The sequence below is a fragment of the Leucopleurus acutus genome (genome assembly GCF_964270905.1).
Source record: "Leucopleurus acutus genome assembly, chromosome: 16".
NCBI classification, from domain to species: Eukaryota; Metazoa; Chordata; class Mammalia; order Artiodactyla; family Delphinidae; genus Leucopleurus; species Leucopleurus acutus.
The window spans coordinates 73,024,732-73,047,666 of NC_139158.1; the positions used below are offsets into that span (position 1 = coordinate 73,024,732).

Consider the following 22,935-nt stretch of genomic DNA (forward strand, 5'->3'; position numbering starts at 1 on the left):
AACGGAGACTTCCATCCCATGGGGAGGGAACACATGAAGATGAAGGGGAATGAGAAGACAGGGAGTATGGGAAGGAATGGAACCCCTGGTGGAAGAGTCCACCTCTGAAAAGAAGGGATTCTCCTCTTCACAGGGTTCCCTCAGAAATATACTCACTGACAAGGATGGAATTTGGAAGAAATTTCCATGGAAGGGACTGAAGGAGATCAGGTCATTGGCTAAGGTAGAAGCCAAGCGTGGTTCTGGAGATTTCCATAGAATGGAAACGATTCTGAAAAACCACGGGGGAAAGATGGGCTAAAGTTGAGAATGAAAAAACAAAGAGATATGCAAGAGCTTTGAGGCTTATCTTATTTAATGAGAGGAGCACATATGCCAATTTTGAACCAGACTTAAAATTAGATCAATATGCTATATAAATGCTTTAGTTATATAAACCTAATACTAGTTGTTGAAGGCATCTTCTTTCATTGGTAGCAGCAAGGGAAGCTATAAATCTTCATTAAAGTGATGTGTTGGGCTTCCCTGGTGGTGCAGTGGTTGAGAGTCCGCCTGCTGATGCAGGGGACACGGGTTCGTGCCCCAGTCCGGGAAGATCCCACATGCCACAGAGCGGCTGGGCCCGTGAGCCATGGCCGCTGAGCCTGCGCGTCCGGAGCCTGTGCTCCACAACGGGAGAGGCCACAACAGTGAGAGGCCTGCGTACCACAAAATAAATAAATAAATAAATAAAAAGTGATGTGTTAATTAAGTTCTCCTTAAAATTCTTGCTTGGATGAGGGATGCAGAAAGAAGAGTGTCTGTCTCAGCAAGTGATCATAAAGGGTCCTTCTGGGACTTCCCTGGTGGTCCAATGGCTAAGAATCCACCTTCCAATGCAGGGGACGTGGGTTCAATCCCTGGTTGGGGAACTAAGATCCCACATGCCGTGGGGCAACTAAGCCCATGTGCCGCAACTACTGAGCACGTGGGCCACAACTAGAGAGCCCATGCACCACAACTACAGAGCCCATGCGCTCTGGGGCCCGCACGCCACAACTAGAGAGAAGCCCGTGTGCCTCAACGAGGAGCCCGCATGCCACAACTAAGGCCTGACACAGCCAAAAATAAAATAAAATAAAGGGTCCTTCCATTTGTCTAGTGCTTTTCAGTTTAGAAAATGTATTCACTCATATAACCTCACATGCTAAAAGGATAGGAAGGGATAACAAATCTTGAATATAAATCACACTGGAAAAATATTTCCAAAGAAGGAGAAGAATCTCTTCATACTGAGACTGAAAATGAGCCGCCATTTCCAGAAAAGGTGTGTAGGAAAGCATTCTCCCTTCCTAACTGTACCCTTCAGTTACATCCCACTGGAATCTTTTGTTGGCAACCTATAGCGCTGATTTAGTTTAGCTCACGAAACTGAAGGTAATGCTAAAAGAACCATGCTTGGAAAGGATGGTAAACAAGACAGAACCAAGGTCTTCTCAGGCCACTTTTGAATGAGTGCCATACATTTTCAGAACTTTTGTCATTCATTGGTCAAGATTAAAATTCCAGGGAGAGCATCTGATTGGCCAATCCTGGTCTGGGGGTAGGGCAGGAACTCTGACTGGCAGTCCCCTCCAACCCCACCTGTCATGGGTGGAGGAAGAGTCATTTCCCAAATCAAAATCAGGCTACTGTTATCAGAAAAAGGACAAAAGAATGCTAGCTGACAAAACAACAAAATAGCCAATACACGCAGAGAGAGAGGTTTCCTTGGAGTGAAGGAAGTTTGAATGGGTCCAACAGTCCAAGAGGACAAAGCCCCATTGTACGGTTAGAGACACCCTGTTCGTTCCTGGGAATTTCTAAAATCTTCAATGTTCACTTGCTTACAGTCATCTAAGAGCGGGCAGCTGCAGTCAGCTGCAGCTGACTCATATCACTTCCTGTTTCAACCTTTTCTTCTTTCCTTTCTTCCTTGATAAATATGATTTTACACTCATGAAGTCACGTTCAAATTTCTGATGCATCATCTATGCTAACCTCAGATACAGTTCTGTGTGTATGTGTGTGTATGTGTGTAACACTGAAATAACTGCAGCCACACAACTAAAAGGCTTTGCAAGCGTCTTCCTTCTGATTTACTGCTGTTTCTGTCAGCAAGTCACTTTCCCTTAGCTGCGCTTCAGTTTCCTCATCTGTAAAATGAGAATAATACCTAATTATTAAGTTTGTTATAAGATCGTTAAATAAAAACAAGTTACCTTTTACTGAACACCTACTGTGAGCCCACCCGAGAGGTCACAATTTTAAATTCCTTCCCGGCCAGGCAAGTGATGTGGATGAAGGTATTTGGAGTGGGAGTGGGGACAGGGGAGACAATGGTGGGGACGGTGGGGATTATGGAAACTGGAGAGATCGCTCCTCTCATAACAAGAGAGCAGCTCTACTTAGCTTATTCATGGTTTTCAAAGTGTGGTCCCTCGAGCACCACCATCAGCGGCCCCAGAAACCTGTTAGCTGCCGATTCTCACGTTCCTCCCCTCTCCTACTGAATCAAAACTCTGGAGCTAGAGCTCTCAAAACTGCTTGAACGAGTCGTCTAAGTGATTCAATGCTTGCTCAGGTTTGAGGCCCACTGTTCTCGTAGACGGTTGCCATGGAATGTTGCAAGACTGTGTTCCCAGATCGTTTCCTTTCTCTGAAAGATGCTAGAATTTTACTTGCATGTGAAATCCCCCACTCTTAAATTTAGCAACTAATTCAAACTTTTAAAATGTACTGTGTGGGCTAACAATACAATATTCTAGCCAGGTTTGCAACCTCTGGTTTATGCTTTTCCCTTTAAACCTTAAACTAACCCTACAAAACACTTTTCATGATACTCCTCTCGCCCCTTTTCCTGGCCTCGCCGCGCAGCTTGTAGGATCATAGTTCCCTGACCAGGGATTGAACCTGGGCCCTCAGCAGTGAAAGCATGGAGTCCTAACAACTGGACCGCCAGGGAATTGCCTCATGATACCCCTTTTAAGGAAGAAGAAGATGTAGGTCCAAAAAGGGAGGTGCTGTTATAAGTCACATAGCCAGGAAGTAGCCAACCCCTGATGTGGGTCTGAATGCATTTGGTTTTAAAGCCTCTGCCCTTTTTACATTTTATGTAGAAGCAAACTATATGAATATACCTAGCACACAGGTTAGCATCGCAAAAGCTAAACATCATTGGCCTATGAAACTTTATCCTCCATCCGTGCGCCCCGCCCCATCCTCGTGTCCTCAGACTAATCCCCATTTCTGTCAGAGAGAGTCAATCCCCAGGAGAGCCCAAGAGGGCTGGGGAGGGGTAAGGCCGAGTAGCTTCCTGGCCTGGGGAGCTGGCTAGGTGCCAGGAGAAAGCTGTCAGCAGCAGTGCCTGAGGCTGAAGGTCCAGTAGGCAGCTGGGTCCACAGGCTAAGACCATTTGCTCTTCTGCTGCCCTAGACTGAGTTCCAGGAGCCGCCCTGGGCTGTGCCCCTACCTGGCTCCTGCGTCATGGCTGTGGACTGTTCCCTGTGCTCAGAGTAAACAGCCCTGGCCCCTCCCAGCCAGCACCTGTCTCCAGTCCCCAGGCTGAACATGGGAATTGGGGAGGCATTCTCCCCTCTTTCCCCTGGGACCCATCTGTGGGGACAGTGACTGGATGTGCTTCTGTCACCAGCTCCGACTCACCTGTCATCCCAATGGTCACTGCCCCCGCCCCCTTGTGCCCTCCAGCGGCAAAGACCTCCTGGGGCTTAAGGACCTCAGAGTTTGGGTCAGGAAGGATGTTTGAAGGCACCTCTTGCTGGGTAAGTGTGTTTTGGCCTTTAGCAGCCTGCACGTTAAAGCTTGGTGTGTACCCAGCAGTCTCCTTACTAGCAGGAGACACCATCTTTGGAGGGGACAACGCGGCAGCTCAGAACAGGGAAGTGATTCACTCAAGGTCCCTCAGCTGGCAGGTGCTGGAGGTGGGTGGGAGTCAAACCCAGACCCCGTCACCCAAAGCCAGTGCCGAAGGCTCCTTTAATTCCTTTCTCTACACCAGCTGTGTGCCCTAGGTGTGTCACGAAGAACGTACATTTATGACGGAACGGAAGAAATAAGGGCTTGGAGGGATGGGGACTTGGGATCAAACCTTGTCTCTACAGCTTCTCACGGGACCTTGGGTGGGAGCGTACCCCCTCTGCACATCCAGTCCATCTGTCAGGCACAGCTGATGGCAACAATATCTGTCTGTTCACAGGTGTCTGGGAAGATCCATGACTCCGTGAGACATTGGACACAGAGCTGCACACAGGGAGCCCTGAGAGAGTGTTGGTGTGGAAAAGAGAGGGGGGGAGAAACACGCATGAAATGGCTCTAGATGTTAATAGGTGTTTCACCTTCCTTGGCCTCAGTTTCTTGTGTCCAGTCGGTTCATTCATGAATAATTTTTCCTGCAGCTCCTACTATGTGCTGTGTATCCCTACACAACAGCTCCACCACGAATCTCTAAAGAGCAATTTTCACTCTGATCTGCTGACCCCAAATCCACCCACTTCATCCGCAGGCTCCTCCCTGTGGGTACTGCCCTTTCCCCCTCCTTTACCGACAGCGGGCATTACCAGGAGACCCCTGAGTCTCAGAATGGGAACCCCTGAATCTAGCCCTTGGCCTCCTGCTGCCCTGCCCACGGGCCCCAGGAGGGAGGTGGGGAAGCAGGAGCGGACAAGCGTCCAGCTGCAGCTGGTCGAGCTGCACCCGGTTCCCGGTTCCCACTGGGACCAGAGTGACACCTGATCCTGGGGGATTGTGAAACGGCAAGAGGTTGCAGCCGGCCCGCCTGCCTTGTCCGCTGAGCCCTCTACCCGCACGGCTTCGGCCCCGCCCCTACCCCACGCCCCCCAGGAAAGCGGTTAAATCCCCCCTTCCGGGCAGCGCCTCACTCCCGCCCCGGCGAGCACCATGCCTACCTGCCGCCTCGGTCTGCTCGTCGCCGCCCTCCTCCTTGGCCTGCTGCTGGGCCTCCCCCCGGTCACAGGTGAGTGGGGCGGGGAGAGGCCTGGCGCCCAAAGGGGCCGAACCAGGAGAGCCGGGAAGGAGCCCGGCAGAAGCTTAGCCTCTCTGGGGACAGAGAAATGAGGATTCCCGGGGTGGAAGTGGGGAGTCCCATGAAGACCAAAATGCGGGGATCCCTGGTGCCTAAAAGTGGTGACCCTTGGAGCTTTAGATGTGGGGTCCAATGTGCTGGAGGTGGGGAGACACTGAAGGCTGACATATGCGCGGGGGGAGACGGGGAGACTCTTTGCTGACAATGGAGACTCATTGGCCAGAGGCGGGGACCCTCTGCCTGGACGTGGGAAGCTCCTAGACGCTTAGTTGTGCGGGGGTCCCCTAAGAATTGAGGGCTCAGAAGCCAAGAGTTTGGTCACTCCTGTCGTCCCAGGTATCAGGGACCCCGGCCCTGGAGGTGGGGCTCTCTCAAGGCTGTAGTGGGGTGTGGGGAGCAGGGACTGAGACTCAGAATTCCCGGGAGATTGAGATTTGGGGCCGTCAGACAGGAGGCGGGCATCCTCTGAGAGCGGGACTGAGTCCCCCACTGCGCGTCCGCCTCCCAGGCACAGGAGCAGAGAAATCAGGCGTGTGCCCCGCGCTAGAGGTGGACCTGAACTGCACGCAGGAGTGCCTCTCGGATGGGGAATGCGCGGACAATCTCAAGTGCTGCCGGGCCGGCTGCGCCACCGTCTGCCAGATGCCCAATGGTAACCCCGGGGGACCCACGCGGGACGGGGCGGGGCAGCGGGGGTTGGGAGGGGGAGGGAGTGCCCAGTTCTGTTCCGGGATCCGGGGCGCGACCGACCCAGTGGTCCCCGACCAGGTCGAGGCGGATGGAGCCAGATCAGCCCGTGCTCTCCTTCCCATGGCTCCGGTGAAACCTAGGCGTCGCTGAAGTGCAGCCAGGGGGAAGGGAGGTCCCCCACTCCTGGCCGGATTCATTGCTCTGGGGCATGACGGACTTCCGGGACGCACCGCGGGGACGTTGTTCCGGAACATTGTTCTCTGAGATCAGGGGACGTGGTTCGGATTTTCCTCCTGTCTGGGTTCAGCCGCGGGGCAGCCTACGGCTGCCCAATGGGCTGGACCCCAAGGTCTGGGGCGCTCCTCCCCATTAGCGCCCCTACCCTGGGGCCTCCCCAACCCAGGAGGAAGGACTTGGGACGCCTGCTGGCAGGACTCCCCGAATCCCTCTGTCCAGATGGAGACTTTCCAGGTTTAGGAGAGCACCCAGCCCATCTTAAAGATGTGGATGTGAGCTACAAAAGAGAGCAAGGTTCTTGTCCAAGGTCACATTGCCATCTCTGGCTGGGCAGGAGTCATAACGCAGGGGGTTCCTTTCTGCCTGAGTGGTTTGAAGAATGTCAGGACCCCTCCCAGAGCACCCCTCCCACTTCTTCATCTTTAAAACTCTCTTCCACTCTAAGGGTTGAGTGAGAGAGAGAAAGTGTGTGAAGCTGGCCTGTCATAAAAAGCACTTGCTGGAGCTGAAGACTGTCCAGTAGGCCATGGGGGCTCCTATCAGAGCAGGAAGCTGTGGAATCCAAGCTTCTCATTTTTCAGAGGGAAAGACTGAGGACTAGACCAGGGATATGACTTGGATCCCAGGGTGCTGGGATCACTTGTCTTTATCCAGAAAAAAAACCTCTGTGATGCCCCCACCTTGTGATTTCTCTGAAGATGCCCACAGGGGCTGGGAAGGTTTGTAATTGGAGATTCAGTCACTCATGAGCAGGGAGGTTGGAGGTGGAGGGAGGACAGGCCCATCAGGGGGCTTCTGGGTCTGGGGACCTCTAACCTGGACCAGAGGGAGGGGGACCGGAGGAGAGGAGGACACTGGGAGAGAAAGACAGACACATGAGAGGGGAGGATGGAAGAAAGTGGAATCTCTGCTGTTAGGCGGGGGGTCTCTGCTGTTCCCTGGTCTCAGATGGACAGACTGAGGCAGGAAGAGGGGCGGGACCAGAGGGCCTCCTGAGCTAGAATCCTCGTTGTGCCGTCTGCTGGCTGTGGGTCCTGAGCTAGTCGCTTCACCTCTCCGAGCCTCTGCTTTCTCGCTGGCAAAATGGGATGAGAATCCCAGATGTGGTAGGGTCGACAGGAGGCTAAATGAAATCATACATGTGAAATGTCTCAGGAGAGAGCAGACCCTCCACACACAGCGGCTTGTTTTGTGGGTACCCCGCCCCTGAAGCCCTTCTGTCCGGGGGCAGCTCGGTATTGAGAGCTCCTGCCCGTCTCACGGGAAAGGGCGACTTTGTGCGAGGAAGACAGCCCCTCCCGCCCTCTGCAGCGCATCACCCAGCTGTGCGCCCGCTTGACACTAGGCTGGGCTTGCTCCTGGGGCTTCTGGGCACTGAGCCAGCGCCCTTCCCCTTGACGCTGGAAGTGGAGCGCAGGGTGTGTGTGTGTGCGCGCGCGCGCGCGCGTGTGTGTGTGCGCGCGTGGACATTGGAAGGTTAGGCTCAGGTCTTGGTTTTACTTCTGATCAGCAGTGTGCTGTTGGGTGATGCCTTCACATCTCTGGGTCTAATTTTCCTCCTTTGTAGTAGGAGCAGGGTAGAAATATCCCCTACAGAAGAGAGAGTTGATGTGGAGGTTTAAAGGACAAATTGAATTTACACTAAGGGCTTTGTAATCAGCACGTATCTGTGGTGTTATCTGTTTGTGTGTGTGTTAGTGGAAGAATGCTTTTCTGGGTGTGGATGAGTGAGGTATGGGGGCCTTGGTGCTAGATGGTGGTAACTGGGAGTGAATAGATGGGAGTGAGTGAAGAGATTGTGGGAGTGTAACCCCTCACACGTGCACTGCACTTTACAGCTGACAAAGCAGCAGAGTGCATGGTGCACAGACCTGAAGCCAGATTCCCGGGTTCAGATCCTGTCTCTACCCTGCATGACCTTAGGCAAATTACTTAACTTCTTGGTACCTCAGTTTCCTCATCTGCAACGTAAGGAAATAGTAACAGTTCCTCGCACCCTGTTTTAGGATTATCGTGAGGATTAGCTGAGTTAATATACGTCAAATGCTTAGGATAATGCCTGGCACATAGAAGCAGCTAAGTGTTAACTGCTGTCCTTACTCATTATTATTCTTATTACAAGGACTTTGTGCAGGGAGAAGGAATACATGTCTATTGCCTCCACTGCTTCCACAACGGCCCCGCGACATGGGCAGCACGGATCTCATGTGACACCTGAAGACACGGGGCTCTGGGAGATTTCTGGCCCCAGGTCACAGAGTTAGGAAAAGGCAGATCTGGGACTCAAACTAGGGCCCTATGATCCCAAAACACTCAGGGAGAGAGGAGAAGGCAGGGAGGTTGCAGGTGCTCTCCCAAGGTCCCCTGAGATCCACTCCAGCCCCTAAGATCCACTTAGGCAGGCAGCTCTCTTGTTTGTGAATCCAGGTGGGTGGTTGTGCTGTGGAGACGTGTTCAGCTCCCTGCTTCCTCTCTGCCCACCCCCCACCCCTTTTTCCACCCAGAAAAGAAGGGTTCCTGCCCTCAGGTGGACATCGCCTTCCCCCAGCTCGGCCTCTGCATGGACCAGTGCCAGGTGGACAGCCAGTGTCCTGGTCTGTTGAAATGCTGCCACAATGGTTGCGGGAAGGTGTCCTGTGTCACACCTGTCTTCTGAGGTAGGTGGCCTGGGGGGAGGGGTGCACTGATGCCCAGATGTGATGACACCTGCAGGAGGCTGAAAAGGAGAACATGAGCTAACACACTGCTGTTCCCTTCTCTGTCCTTTGATTTACTTTCATTCACTCAACAGATTCACTGAGCGTCTTTCACGTGCCAAGCACTGCTCTAGGTGCTGGGGATGCTCCGTGTGTGAACAAATCGGACACAAATTTCTTTCTGATGGTTTTATATGCTAGTGAATGATAAACAAAATAAATATGCAAGTATACTCTGTGAAATGTTAGCGGGAAATAAGTGGCCTGGAGAAAAAGAAAAAAGAGTGGGGATAAGGAGTGGGGATGGGGGGCGGCAGGGAGCAGTACTGCAATTTTTTCATGGGACCTCCCGGAAGGCAGCATATGAACAGACTTGATGGAAATGATGGAGGGGGCCGCGAGCATATCAGGGAGGATGTTACAGGCCGAGGGGGCAGCAGGTGTAACGCAGTAGCCTCCCTGGTGAGTTTCAGAAAAAGCCAGAAGGCTGGAGTCTGCTGATCAAGGAGAGAGCAATAGAGGAGAGGGTCCGAGAGGTAGGTGGTAAGCGGAGGGACCTGACAGACCATGTAAGGACTTTGGTCTTGACCCATGGTCTTGACCCAGAGATGTCGGGTCCTTGGGAATGGACACGCTCTGACTTAGATTTGCAAAGATTGCTGAGGGTGTTGTGTGGAGGCCCTAGGGGACAGTGGCAGAAGCAGGGAGACCAGCGAGGAGGCTCCTGCAAGAGGCCAGGTGTGAGATGATGGACCAGGTGACGTAAGTGTCTGCATTTGGGACCTATGTGAAGGTAGATGGGACAATATTTGCTGATGAATTGGGCTGTGAGAAGATTTACTCCTTTTCCCCTTAACACCCACGTAAATAAGTCAGTGGCTGGAGGAGCAGCTGTGTCCTGGGAGGCGGGCGGTGGCTGGATGGGTTGGGGAAGTAGGAAGCTCTTTGCATAGGCCAGTGCGAGGCAGAAGAATTGATCTTTACTCTTGCCAAAAAGCTTGGCTTTTCAGGACAGAGCTGGTAGAGATCAGTTAATTTCAGTTCAGTTTCTCAAATGCCCCTTTCAGGTGTGTTGAGCACTTACTCTGTGGCAGGCAGGGCTACATTCAGCCACCTCGAGGGGCTCTGACGCTGGAAGGAAAAGATTGTGCAGCCTCTCTTTCCCCACATATAATTAAAAATAAAACAATATTAAGTCATAAAGCAAGTGTAAGAAAAAAAAGAGAAGCAAAACCAAAGAACATGCATCGTCAGGCCATTGCAGGATCCAGCACTGTGCCGCCAGCTCTGTGCCAGGTTCTGGGACGGAAGGTGACCACCGCCCTTCCTCACCGAGCTTGCAGCCCAGTGGCTGAGGCAGACAGATGGACAGACGCCCCCAGTGCCTGTCGTCGGTGTTGCAATGGAGGGAGGGGCTGGGTGTGATGGGGACATAGAAGAGGAAAGCCTCACCCAGGTGGGGGTGGGGAAAGGAGGGAGCAGGCTTCCCAGAAGGGACCCTGAGCCAATCCTGAAGGATGAACGAAAGGTCGGTAGTCTGGTGAAGTACAGCAGCGGGGAGGCTGTTTCAGACAGAGGGAACCGGACAAGCAAGAACCTGGAAGGGCCCTTTGGTTGAAATCTCATTGTTGATCGTGCAATAATTTTGATAAGCTCTCAGCCAAGGGACTGGCAGGTCAGTGATGGAACCTATTGCCCAGATGTGAAGACGGAGACCCAGAGAGAGGGGAGGACGTGCTCAAGGCCCCAAGGTTGTTAATTCAGTGCCTGAGAGAGAACCACGGTCTCCCCAGGGACCAGAGCTCTCCGCCTCTTGCCTCCATCAGTGTCAGCTGCATGGGCTGGCTTTGCAGTCAGGAAGACCTGGGTTCAGATTTCAGCTCTGACACTTAACTAGCCTTTTTCACCTCCCTGAACTGCAAATATTTTGCTTATAAAATGGGATAAATAAAATAATAAGATCTTTTTGATCAGCTAACCCAGCTTAGCCAAAGGAATAGGGGCATGATGGAACTTCCTAGTGGTGGAAGGATTCTTAGGGACATAAATGACAGTGGCCCCTCAGGAAGGTCATGTCACAATGGTCAGTGGGGACCATGGTATACCCAGGTGTGTCCGGGGATGGTCAGAAGCAGAAGAGATGAGTCTAGGACTTTCCGAAAAGTGCAGGCAGAGCCCCAGGGCCTCAAGACGGTGAGGCTTTCCTGGGGGCGGGGGTAGGGAGCTAAGGGGGGATGTGGTGGGGTAGGGGGAGCTTTGGCCCAGAATTTAAGCTGCAGGCATTCTTGTCCAGTATCATGGATACTGTTGTTGACGGTATTATTGTGATTTTCTTCCTCCACCTCCAGCCACCAGCCTGAGGACTGGGGGAGTGGAAGTGTCTGCCTGGCCCTGTCTGGCTCCAGCCAAGCTGCCCTCCTCCCTTCCTGGCCTCTGTGCTCCCCTCCTAAGCGGCCACAGCTGCTTCTTTTCCAACCAATAAAGTGACCACTTCCAGCACCGATGGGGCTGTGGCCTCTGTTATTATTCTGGCTCATTCGTCCCACGACTCTGGGTGGAGGTGTGGGCATGGGAGTGCAGGGTGCAACGAGATCATCCAGGCGCAATGTCTGAGATCAGCTCTGACACGATGAGCATAAACTCAGGGCTCCTCTGTGTGCGCTGGCGCTTCCCTGGGTGAATCCGCCCACCAGCCCTGTGTAGTTGTTGGTTATTCTCCCAGGGTTTTGGAAGAGAGAACTGGGGCTCAGAGAGATGCTGGAATCCTTCCAAAGTCACTGGGATTCGTTGCTGGGGGTTCTGACAACAGCAGCAGCATGTACTGTGTGCCGGACACAGGGCTGGGAGATTCACTTGTGAGATCTTCTGGATCCCCAAAACAACCCTCAAATTAGTTGATGACAGTCCTGTGTTACAGACTGGGACTCCACCAAGTTACTTGCTTGGGGCCACACAGAAAGAAGGTGGCAAAGCCAGGGTCCTTCGTTGTAGCTGCTTTTAAAAAATCAAACCGTTATTTTACATAAATAATATTCACATGGATCAATATTCAAAAGGTAAAAATACACAGTGAAACATCTCTCACCCTTGACCCTCTTCCTGCACCTGCAGCCACTCAGTTGTTTTCTACAGAGGAAACGAATGCCATCAGTTTCTTCTTCCCAAGAGAGAGCTCCAGCTCACTCCCTCTATCCTTTCTTCTCTCTGTAGCCCCTCTCTTTATTCCCCCCTTCTCTCCCTTCTTTCTATGCCTACTTTTTCTCTCCCTCTCCTTCTCACCTCCCCTCTTCCTCTCTATTCCTCTTCTATCATCTATCTCTCCAGGGACATGTAGATATAAAATTCTCATCTAGGGCTTCCCTGGTGGTGCAGTGGTTGAGAGTCCGGCTGCCGATGCAGGGGACACGAGTTCGTGCCCCGGTCTGGGAGGATCCCACATGCCGCAGAGCGGCTGGGCCCGTGAGCCATGGCCGCTGAGCCTGCGCGTCGGAGCCTGTGCTCTGCAGCGCGGGGCAGGGGGCGGGCCGCAGCAGTGACAGGCCCGCATACCGCGGGGGGGGGGGGGGGGGGAATTCTCATCTATCCCACCTTTTTACAGAATGGTAGTACACTATACACATTGTGTTGTACTTGGCTTTTTTCACTTCGTGTATCTTGAAGATCACTCGCAGCATAAAACGTTTCTTCGTTCATTTCTCTGGCCGTATAGTATTCCATTGTTGGGATGTACGAAGTTTATTTAACCACACTTACACTGGTGACTATTTAGGTTGCTTTCAACCTTTTACAGGCTTAGATTTGAACCTGAGTCATCTGATGACACCAGAGTCCCATGCTGACTCTACTGCAGTGATTTTTCACGTTAATCCCTGAGGTGGGGTGGGGAGGGGATGCCTAGCCTTTTGGGGTGAGGAGGGGGTAAAGCAACGAAGTCATGGCAGAGACTCAGCCCCCAGGACATGGTTTATGTCCTTCCCTGCTCCTCCACCCACCGTGGAACGTGAGAGGTCAAGGCAGCTTGAGTGCGTTTGTGTGGAGACAGAAAGCTGGGGGGGCTTGGTGTTTGGCCAGCCTTATCTTTCTCATCCTCCTGTGGGTCTCTGCCCCAGGCCATGAGCCAGCAAAGAAGCTGGCTGTCCATCCATCCCCCTGGAGGTACATGGGAACGCGTCTCCTGTATGAGAATGGGGGTGCTCACTGCATAAGGCTGCCTTTGGAGGTAGGTGGGTGGCAGTATCGCTTTTCTCCTAGCTTTCCCTTTTCCAAACTCTATCCCTGTCCAGGCTCCAGTCTCCCCAACCCTTCTAAGCAAAAACAAAGTGATAGGCTGGGTAGAGTCGTTAGGGACTCAATGTGTGGGTACCACCCCTTCCACTTTCTCCTTGCTTTCCCCGGCTCTGCCTTCTGAAAGAGAGCCCTGGGCAGGGCCTTGTTTAACTCAGGGATGGCAGAGGTATGCCTTTGTATGCACGCCATTATTTCTTCCATCGGCACCATGCCACAAATCGCTCTTCTCCTTTCCAGGAGCCTGTGTGTGGACGGCATCCTGATGGGCTATGTGTTCTGTAGCCAGACCACAGCCATGCTAGTCTGAGCTAGAAGGACGGCTCCCAGGGCCAGAAACTTGGTAAACTGCTGCCTTTCCGGAGCTCAGGGCAGGGTCTCTTCCTGCGCTTACTTTCTCCCATCTCTGGCAACACACTGCTTCGCTGTTGCCTCTAAGCCCCATCTCCAGTCCAGACGGCTGTGTACGGTAAAACCCTGTAGAAACAAACATCTGTTCTTCAGCAAGGTGCAGGTTGGTGATTGGAGACATAATAGGAAGTTAGTTACACATGAGGGAGCCGGAGCTTGAAAAATGAAGTTCTAAAGCCAGACCAGTAGAGGACAGCCCTGCCCGAGGAACAGCGTAAGCAGAGGTATTCTTCATTCAGGAAACCGTTTTTTGAGCACTTACTATGTGTTCTGTTCTAGGTGGTGGGGATTTGACATCAAGGAGGTGAGGGGTGTGTGTGTGTGTGCACGCGCACGTGTGGGGTGAGGGAAACAGTCACTAAATGAATGAACCAACACAGGTTTAACATGTCAGGTGGTAGAAAGATTATGGCGAACTATAAAGTTGGGTAAGAGGACTAGTGGGTCCAGGGGATGGGGTAAGAGGTAGGGGGGTGTTGCTTCGCAGAGGGTATTCAGGGAAGGTCTTTCCTAAGGTGTCATTCAAGTCATGAGCTGAGTGAAGGACATGAGCCACACGGAACCCATGGGAAGAGCTGTCCAGACCAAGGAAGCTTCTAGGGCTAAGGACCTGAGTTCAGATGCTTGAGGATCATGGCTGGCGTGCTGAGGGCTCAGGAGGATGAAGGGAGATGCAGTCAGAGAAGTAGTGCGGGCTCAGATCATGGAGGGCCCTGTGGTCACTACAGGACTTCGCCTTTTATTCTGAGGAATTTAGGAGCCATAGGAGGGGTTTGAGCAGAGCGATGATGTCATCTGACCTATGTTTGGAAAAGATCCTTCTGGCTGTTATACGAAGAATAGACTCTGGGGGCAATGTGAAGCAGGGAGAGCAGTTAGGCTGCCCAACAGGACACAGGAGAAATGACTTTTTTTGGCCTCTTCATCTACTAATCTGTATGAGACCCCCAAACTGCCAGCCCTAATGCCCCGGGAGCTAGGGCTGCACCAGCTATGAGGGCTCCTGTGACTGCTCTGTGGTTCCATTTGTCCTGTCCATTGATGCAGCTTCCAAAAACTAACTCGTGAAATAATCATATTGCAAACACAACAAACACTCCCCTTCTTGCCCCATGATCACGTTTACCCAGTTGATCATTCTACTACAAGTTGATGGCAAAACTGTGAGGGTGAGGAAAACAGAGTGATGGCTGACAACTCGTTAGCTCTCCATTCAGCGCTGCAATCTGTTGGTGAGGGTCTGGTTTGTTTAGCCCTTAAAGATGGTACTTGGTGGGAGCTGCAGCGCCCCCCTGAGCCACAGAACAGCATAGCATTAGTAGGCCCTGCCTGCAGAGCATAGAGGTCCTAGACCCAGAAGTCTCTGCATACCCCCCACGGCTGGGATATCAACCCCAAAGAAGCCCAGGGCCCAGCCAAACCAGGTTTATTGGGGTGAGTTCATTACATAAAAAGATGGGACCCTCTAGAGCTACCAAAACCCCATTATTTGCAGCCCTCAATCCTGGACAGCCCTCTGGGGATATTTCACCAGATGAACGATCCAAAGCCTGTGGTTTATATTATGGGCTAGGGTTAGGCTTAGGACTATGGTTAGACTCTTGGCACTACCAGGGGAACAGACAATGGAAGGCAGCCGACCTTTGCGATCACTCTGAAAACAACAGCCCCTCACTGATGGAAGGTTGGTACCTCACTCCACAGGCAGAGCTCCAAGTGGCCTGGATGGTGCCCACAGGACCCCCTTTAACCAACCTCCAGGTAGCAATATACACAGACTCTGGGGCAGATGCCTGGGCGGGCTGAGTGATTTGGAGCGTAGAATTTTCTAGATTGGCTCACTCATGATCTCTGTTGTAGGGCCAGAGACTCTGGTTTGAAATAGCATTAACCTCTCAACATATTAATGCACAAATTAGGCACGTTCATGCTTATCACAAGGACAGTTCTCCATTGGTCTCATCCGGTTCAGCTGTGGTACACTTGTAAGGTTTCCCTGTTATCTCTTTTCCATTTGCCTGTGGGACACCATATCCCACTCTCCTAGTAGCTCTGATGTGGTTGCAGTGATTTCTCCTTGACTTTTTCCTTTTTTATGCTTGATTTATTCTTTCAACTTTTTTTTTTTTTTTTTTTTTTTTTTTTTTTAGCTGTACGCAGGCCTCTCACTGTTGTGGCCTCTCCCGTTGCGGAGCACAGGCTCCGGACGCACAGGCTCAGCGGCCATGGCTCACGGGCCCAGCCGCTCCGTGGCATGTGGGATCTTCCCAGACCGGGGCTCGAACCCGTGTCCCCTGCATCGGCAGGTGGACTCTCAACCACTGCGCCACCAGGGAAGCCCCAACTTTTAATTTTGACATGACTTCAGACTTAAAGAAAAGTTGCAAGAATAGTGCCAAGATTTCCTGCATCCTCTTTACCCATATTCATCAAATGCTTACATTTTACATTTACTTTCATCTTTCTTTCTCTCTCTCTCTCTCCACACACACACACCACATATTATGTTTTTCTAAAGCATGTGAAAGTGTGTTGCAGACATCCTAAGTACTTCAGTGAAGTTCCTGAAATAAAGGCATTCTCTTAAATAACCACAGCACAATAATCAAATTCAGTAAATTAACATTGACACTGTGCTATTATCTAATCTACAGACAGGACCAGCTACCTAATTTATGAGGCACAGGGCTAAATGAAAATGTGGGTGCCACGTGGCTGCCATAGCCTTCCCTGAAATGCCATAGGGAGTGCACATGTAATGAAACGGAGCAGGACCCTGTAGGGGCTCTTGGGCATGGAAGCCTCTCTGTGTCCCCCGTTCCTTGTTCGTAGGGGACAGACTCCAGCCTCCATGACCTTCCCTGAGACCCAAAGGGCAGGTTCAAACAGTTGCTAATCAGGGAAGGGAGGGGATGCAGAGACAAGGGAGGAGCAGCCCAGAAACAGTAGCGCAGGACTTCGCTGGTGGCGCAGTGGTTAAGAATCTACCTGCCAATGCAGGGGACACAGGTTCGAGCCCTGGTTCGGGAAGATCCCACATGCCTCGAAGCAACTAAACCTGTGCGCCACAATTACTGAGCCTGCGCTCTAGAGCCCGCGAGGCACAACTACTGAGCCCGAGTGCCACAACTACTGAAGCCCACTCGCCTAGAACCCGTGCTCTGCAACGAAGAGTAGCCCCCACTCACCACAACTAGAGAAAGCCCGCGCACAGCAATGAAGACCCAGCGCAGCCAAGAATAGATAGATAGATAGATAGATAGATAGATAAATAAAATTTAAAACAGAAAACAAAAAAACCTGAAAAATATTGGTTGGCTAAAAAGTTCGTTCGGGTTTTCTGTAATCAGACATAATAACCCGAACGAACTTTTTCGCCAACCCAATAAATCCTGGGTCCCTCCTTTCCTCCGTGGTGTAATTTCTACAAAATTAATCAACAGGTACTTGTGGAGTATTTACTTTGTACACATCGCTTTTCTTGGCTCGAGGTAGAAATGTGTAAGGCAAGATCCCAACTTTCAAGGGCCCACAAAATATGACCATGAAAAGGTAGAAGCAGGCAGGCCCAGAATATCTCTGTGTAGTCCATATGGAGATGTCAGGGGGTTTTATAGGATGGAGAGGTAAGCTAAGACTGGGCTGCTCAGTAGAGCTGAACTTTAATGATTGCAAACTGATTAAGAATATGGGTCCTAGAGTTACACTTTGATTCAAACACCAGCTTCACTCCTTGCCGGTTTGCTATTTGGGGCCAGTAATTTATCTTCCTGACTTTCAACTTCCTCATTTGTAAGATACAGATATTAATAGAATCTTCCTCTTTAGGCTGTTGGAAATATTAAATGAGATCATGTATGTAAAGCACGTAACTTGGTTCCTGGCGTATCATAAGTGTTCCCTAAGTGGCAATTATGAGAATTTTAATAGAAGGTATTATGTATTGAAAGCTTTTCAAATGCATGTCCTCTTTGACCTAGAGGTTCCACTTCTGATCATCTATCCTCACTAAACAGTCAGAAATGCTCACGCTGATGTACTTGCAACATTACTTATTATATTGAGAGAGCATAAATAATCTCAACATTGAATCAGAGAAGACCTGTTTAAATAAATTATGATCCAGCGATACCCAGAAAGCTCTACCCCTTTTAGAATTACGTTGCAGAATATTTAACAATATAGGAAAATCTTCACCCAATACGTTAACTGTAAAAGCAGGTTATAAATCTGTATTAATGTCTGCTCCTACGTTGCTCACTTCCATCATTCCCAGAAAGTTTTCTAAAGGCTTGAGGAGCTTGCTCATTTGGAAGATTCTCCTCCAGCATATATGGATTAAGAAACTCAAGGCGCTCTCAACACTATGTCAACAGTGGTATTTCCTGTGCTTCTGTAGCTTATCTGGCACCGAATGGCCTTCTGGTAGTTTCTTCTTCCTGGTAGTTTCTGTTTATCTTTTCGCCTAAGCAACTTTTGTAACACAACATTTCTCAGAATCCAGATTTGGTGATGTAAGACCTCTTGGGTATTTGTACTCATAGGGACCAGGCACTATGAGCTTTCAGCTTTCACCTGTGAACAAATATCAGGGAAGAAGGAGGGAGAGGAAGGAAACCCAAGAACCGAGCCTTTAAGCAGTCACTGCTGTGTGACTCTGGCCGAGCTCCTCCCTGGGGCAGTCAGACTGCTAAGGTGGCCCAGTGATCCCCACTTCCTAGGATTCATGTCCTTGTGTAGTCCCTTCCTTGAGTGTGGACTGGACCTAGTGACTTGTCCCTACTGAGCAGTGATGTAACGAAAAGTGATGGGGCGTCACTTCCAAGATTAAGACTGTGACTTCTATCTTGCCAGCACTCGTCCTGGTTCTTGCCACTGCTTGCTCTGATGAAGCCCATTGTCATGTGGTGAGCTGCCCCCTGGAGAGGCCCACTTGTCAAGGAACTGAAGGTGGCCCCAGGCCAATAGCCTTTGAGGAACTAAATCCTGCCAACAACCAAGTGAGTGAGCTTGGAAGTGGATCCTTCCCCAGTCGAACCTCAGATGACAATGCAGCTTCAGCCGGTTGACAACACCTAGATTGCATCCTTGTAAATGACCCTGATTTTGGTTACTTTTCTACCTATATCCTCTTGTGTTTCTATGAGTTTCTTTAAGATGATTGTTTTGAAATCTTTGGCAGGCAGATTGTAGATCTCCATTTCCTTGGAGCCGGTTACTGGAGCTTCATTTGTTCTTTCGGTCGTGCCATGTTTCTCTGATTCTCTGTGATTCGTGTGGCCCTGTGTTGGTGTCTGTGCGTTTGAAGGAGCAAACTCCTCTTCCAGTCTTGAAAGACTTGTTTTGGCATGTAAGAACTTTCTACAACTTCCCCAGCCTACTAGGACTACCACCAGAATCACAGTTGTGCTGGATTGGAACCGGTTTTGAGGCTGTTGCTGGGTCTGCCATGGGGTCTGTGATTGACATGCTTGTTATCAGGGGCTCAGGTGGGCATGGATTCCATCTGGTCCCTGGGTGGGTGGGACTGCCTCTACTACCTTGTTCAGTAGGGAGGTGCTGGGACAGGGCTCAGTGAGCCTATTACCAGGTGCGAGATAGGTGTGGCTCCCACCAGGTCCCTGGGAGGACCGCTGCCTGGTCACAGGATGAGTCCCTGGGTGGGCGAGACTGGCCCTGGACAGTGGCCGAGAGGGACTGGAACGAAGCCCCAGGGCTATTTCAGTTTCAACAGCCAAGATTGAGGTTTGTAGCCCTGGTTCCACAGGCACGGATGAGTGTGTCTCCTGCCAGGTCCCTAGCTGGGCTGCGCTGCTCCCTGACGGTGGCTGGAAGGGCTGGAGTGAAGTCTAGGGCCCTTTCTGTATCTCCCACGGTACAGATGTGTCTCCCGCCAGGTCCCTGTGCCGGCAAGACGGCTCAAAATCTGTGGCTGGAAGGGGCAGGAACTCAGTCTAAGGCCTTTCAGGATCTCCGGGGGCACAGATGGGAGGGCCTTCTGCTGGGTCCCTGTGCCAGCGGGACTGTCTGGGGCCTGTGGGTGGGATGAGCTAGACCCCGTTTCAGGGCACTTTCAGAATCTACAGTCTGAGCGAGTTTGGTGGGCTTACGTCCAGGGGCTCCTGGGCAGCGGCTGAGAGGGGCTGGAGGCTGTTCACAAGCCATTTCAGCACTCACTGACTTCTCCATGCCTGATAACCTGATGCCTGGGGGAGCATGACGTATGGTCATGCATATGCGTCCCCGGGCACATGGTGCTGGGGAGAGGACCAAGCTAAATGGGGCTGTAGCCAAGTCCTCAGGGGCATGGAGCTGTTTCTGGGTCTATAGTTGGGACCATGATAGGTGAGTCAACCACCTGGGTGCGGGCCTGCCTTCTCAAATGGTTCTCCTGGGTCTTGGACTGCACTGGATTTCACAGTCTCCTAGCTGGATCTCAAAGCTGCCGCAAAGGCATTTTTGCCCATGGATGGATGCCAGATGATGAGGCAGAGGGACATCTTATTCAGCCACCTTTCTGATGGCACTCAGGATGTTATTTTTCAAAGGTGTTTAAAAACCATGCTTACGTTTAACCTTGTGTTATTGTACAATGATGAAAAATTGGAAGCACGCATTCAACAACAGATGGTTGGCTAAGTAAATTACAGTGCTTTGTAAATAGTTTAGAATATTATATAGCCATTAACAATGACACTGAAGAATATTCACTGATCTGGGAAAATGTTTAAATGTTTATAATAAAATGCTACATAAAAATCCTGATAGAAAATACTATACAATTTACACACACACACACACACACATACATAGAGAGAGAGGGAGGGAGAAAGTAAATGAAGGCATATGCAGAGGAATGTTATTTTGAGATGATAATTGAATCTTATCCCTATGGATAAAATTTAATTGAATTTTTACCCGCAAAGGTCTACTTCCTTGTTCAATGTGGGCCCTTCCAATACCATGCCCCAAGTTTTCAAATTCACCCTCCCTCCTCCAAAACCTTTATCCTCCAATTCACTAAGCAGTAATTCATACTAAGTGTGAATGACTCTTAATTCCCCCAGTATATTTGTATGTATGTACGTATTTTAAAAATAAAGTCTTGAGATTTTAAACATCTTGGTGATAGTTGTAGAATTTCGGGCACAGAGATGGGTGATTTAAAGAACAAGGCCGGGAGAATAAATTTGAAGTGGAGGAATGCATCTCTTGTTCACAAAAATAACTTCTATTGCCCTAGGGCAACTCTGACTCCAGGGAGGGCTGTGTTCTTACTAGAAAATCAGGTGTTCTTGCAGGCTTTCTCACACGCTGCTTTCCTCAAAAAGTTGTTGCCATTGCCATTACAACCTCCATAATAAAAAACCTCACATTCATAAGTTCTCCAGTTGTAAAATCAGCACAGGATGGAGCCTCGACAAAGGCCATTCTCCAAACGAAGTTTGCATACATTTGCGGAGACAGCTTTGCCTAAAGAGACAAAGTGGTTTGAGAGAGGCCCCATCACCTTCCGCTTGTTAGTCCCATATGCTAGGGGGCTGGGATGGCCCTGACCACAAATGCGACGCTGTCCATAATATTAGCTGAGCTGTGTATTTCTTCCCATCCAGCCCACCTGGCCCACCCAGCCAGGGCCTCCTCCATCTGCACAGAAGTTGAGATTTTCACTCCTGGGAGTAACCTGATGTGGTGAAAACCCGAGACTTGAGACTCCAATTCAAGTGGATACAAATCCTAGCCCTGCCACATACTACTGTGTGATGTTGTATCAACTTAACTTCTCCAAATTCCCATCTTTTCATATGTAAAATTAGGGAGCTGAACTCCACCATCTCTGAGCACAATTCCAGATCTGACTGTCTAGGATTTGATGAGTAAGGTCTCTCAGGCTTCCATCCCCCGTCTCACTGTCATTCTGGAGTAGATATCCGATAGTGAGAGGAGAACTGACTTCAATCTGAGAGCAGGGGTGAAACTTGACTCCATCATTTTCTAGCTGTGGGAGCCTGGACAAATCACCTATATCTTTGGCACTCAGTTTCCTTCACTGTAAATGGGCGTGTAATATGCACATTTTAGGCTTACTGAAGGGTGAGAGGTAACCAATGAAAAGCCTGATAAATAGAAAAGCATCAATAAACAGGAGCTGCTCTCAATCACTCTTTCCCTTCCTTCACCAAGAAGACTGAGAACAGGGATCTCATCATACTCGTTTCCGCAGTCTAAATACCTAACACAGGCCTGGCTCTGAGTTCTCAGTAAATATTTGTTAATGGGGAGAAAAAATGCCACGAGATCCTCTGAGGCAGGATTACAAGTTTCTTGAACTCTCCTTTTATGTTCCTGTTATGTGAATAGCTTTATCCTTGCAATTACTCTTCAAAGCAGATATTAGGACTTCCAACTTTACATGAAGAAACTAAGGTCAGAGAAGTGAAATGCCTTTCCTAATGTCATGCTAGAAGGTGTTGGGTCAAGACTTTCTTTGGGCTGCTGGGCCCCTGGCCCTATTCCCAGGCTATTTTTGGAGCTCCCATGTTCCATACCAACCTTGTCTTAATTCTGATCGAAGTTCTTGGCAGAAGGTGAAGGTGAAGAGCAGGAGAAGTGAGGGAGAGACCCAGAGCTGCATGGTGCCACCCAGCAAGTGGCCCAGCCTGGGGCTGGCATTTTAGGGAGAAATGGGACCAAGGAGGAGGAGCCTGATCCCACATCCAGCTCTTTCGTCCCTAACTTCTGCTGTTCATGAGGCTGATCCACCCTTGGAACAGAATGTCCATCCAAAGCACAGCTCTGTCTTTCTCCTTTGGCCTTATCTGATCTGAATTTATCAAAGGCCACTTTACTACACTTCATGGTGTGAGCCCGTTAAACAATAATAAAACAGCAGCTACCATTTGTTGAGTGCCTCTACCTTTCCAAGCACCATTTAAAATACTCTTCATTCATTAGCTCACTTGAATCCACACAGGAGCCCTGCAAGGCTTAGAACCCCCATTTTGTAAGTGAGGAGAGTTTAAGCTACCTTGACCATTATCACATGGATAGTGAATTTCAGAACCAGGACTGGGACCCTTGTCTGTTCAGCTCCAATAAACTTGTATCACTCATTCATTCAACAAACACTTACCGAGTTCCCACAGCATGCCAGGCATAGTCTTAGATGCTGCCTCCCCGGCATCTGGGGGCTCCCAAAGAATTGTGGGAACAACACACACATTACTGTGTAGAAGGAGGACCCAACTTTTTTTGGTTTAGAGAATCATTCTGTCTAGAGAATCACCCCCAATCACCAGGGTCCAGCACGTTCCCCACCGACCTGCTTTCTCGGATCCTCCAGAGATCCGATCTTTTGGAAGACAAAGCCAGTCTGCTTTGGTGGGAGTTAGTGAGCCTCAGGTTCAAAGTCTGAGGTTGTACTTTTGAGTCCAGGTGTTCCTGATGTGGGCAAGTCATTTAACCTCTCTGAGCCTCAGTTTTCTCATCTATAAATTGAGATTAATTATGCTAGTTTAGCATATTTCCCAGAGCTGG

At 50.3% G+C, this 22,935-nt stretch overlaps 1 protein-coding gene across 1 annotated transcript; it reads left to right on the plus strand.

The window, feature by feature from the left end:
- The first annotated feature begins 4,929 nt into the window (after positions 1–4,929).
- LOC309973110 (WAP four-disulfide core domain protein 2) lies at positions 4,930–11,206 on the plus strand. The gene is made up of 4 exons (XM_082857081.1): positions 4,930–5,011; positions 5,589–5,732; positions 8,512–8,664; positions 11,052–11,206. The coding sequence occupies exons 1-3, from the start codon at positions 4,936–4,938 to the stop codon at positions 8,661–8,663; spliced, it is 372 nt and encodes a 123-aa protein (XP_082713207.1). The 5' UTR covers positions 4,930–4,935; the 3' UTR covers position 8,664; positions 11,052–11,206.
- The last annotated feature ends 11,729 nt before the right edge of the window (positions 11,207–22,935 follow it).

What these genes read in the sequence shown, in the direction of transcription:
- LOC309973110 (XM_082857081.1), top strand. Translation starts at nt 4,936, where the DNA reads ATGCCTACCTGCCGCCTCGGTCTGCTCGTCGCCGCCCTCCTCCTTGGC. An exon ending in GGGCCTCCCCCCGGTCACAG is followed by an intron (nt 5,012 to 5,588) that starts GTGAGTGGGGCG and finishes TCCGCCTCCCAG; the next exon opens with GCACAGGAGCAGAGAAATCA. An exon ending in CGTCTGCCAGATGCCCAATG is followed by an intron (nt 5,733 to 8,511) that starts GTAACCCCGGGG and finishes TTTTCCACCCAG; the next exon opens with AAAAGAAGGGTTCCTGCCCT.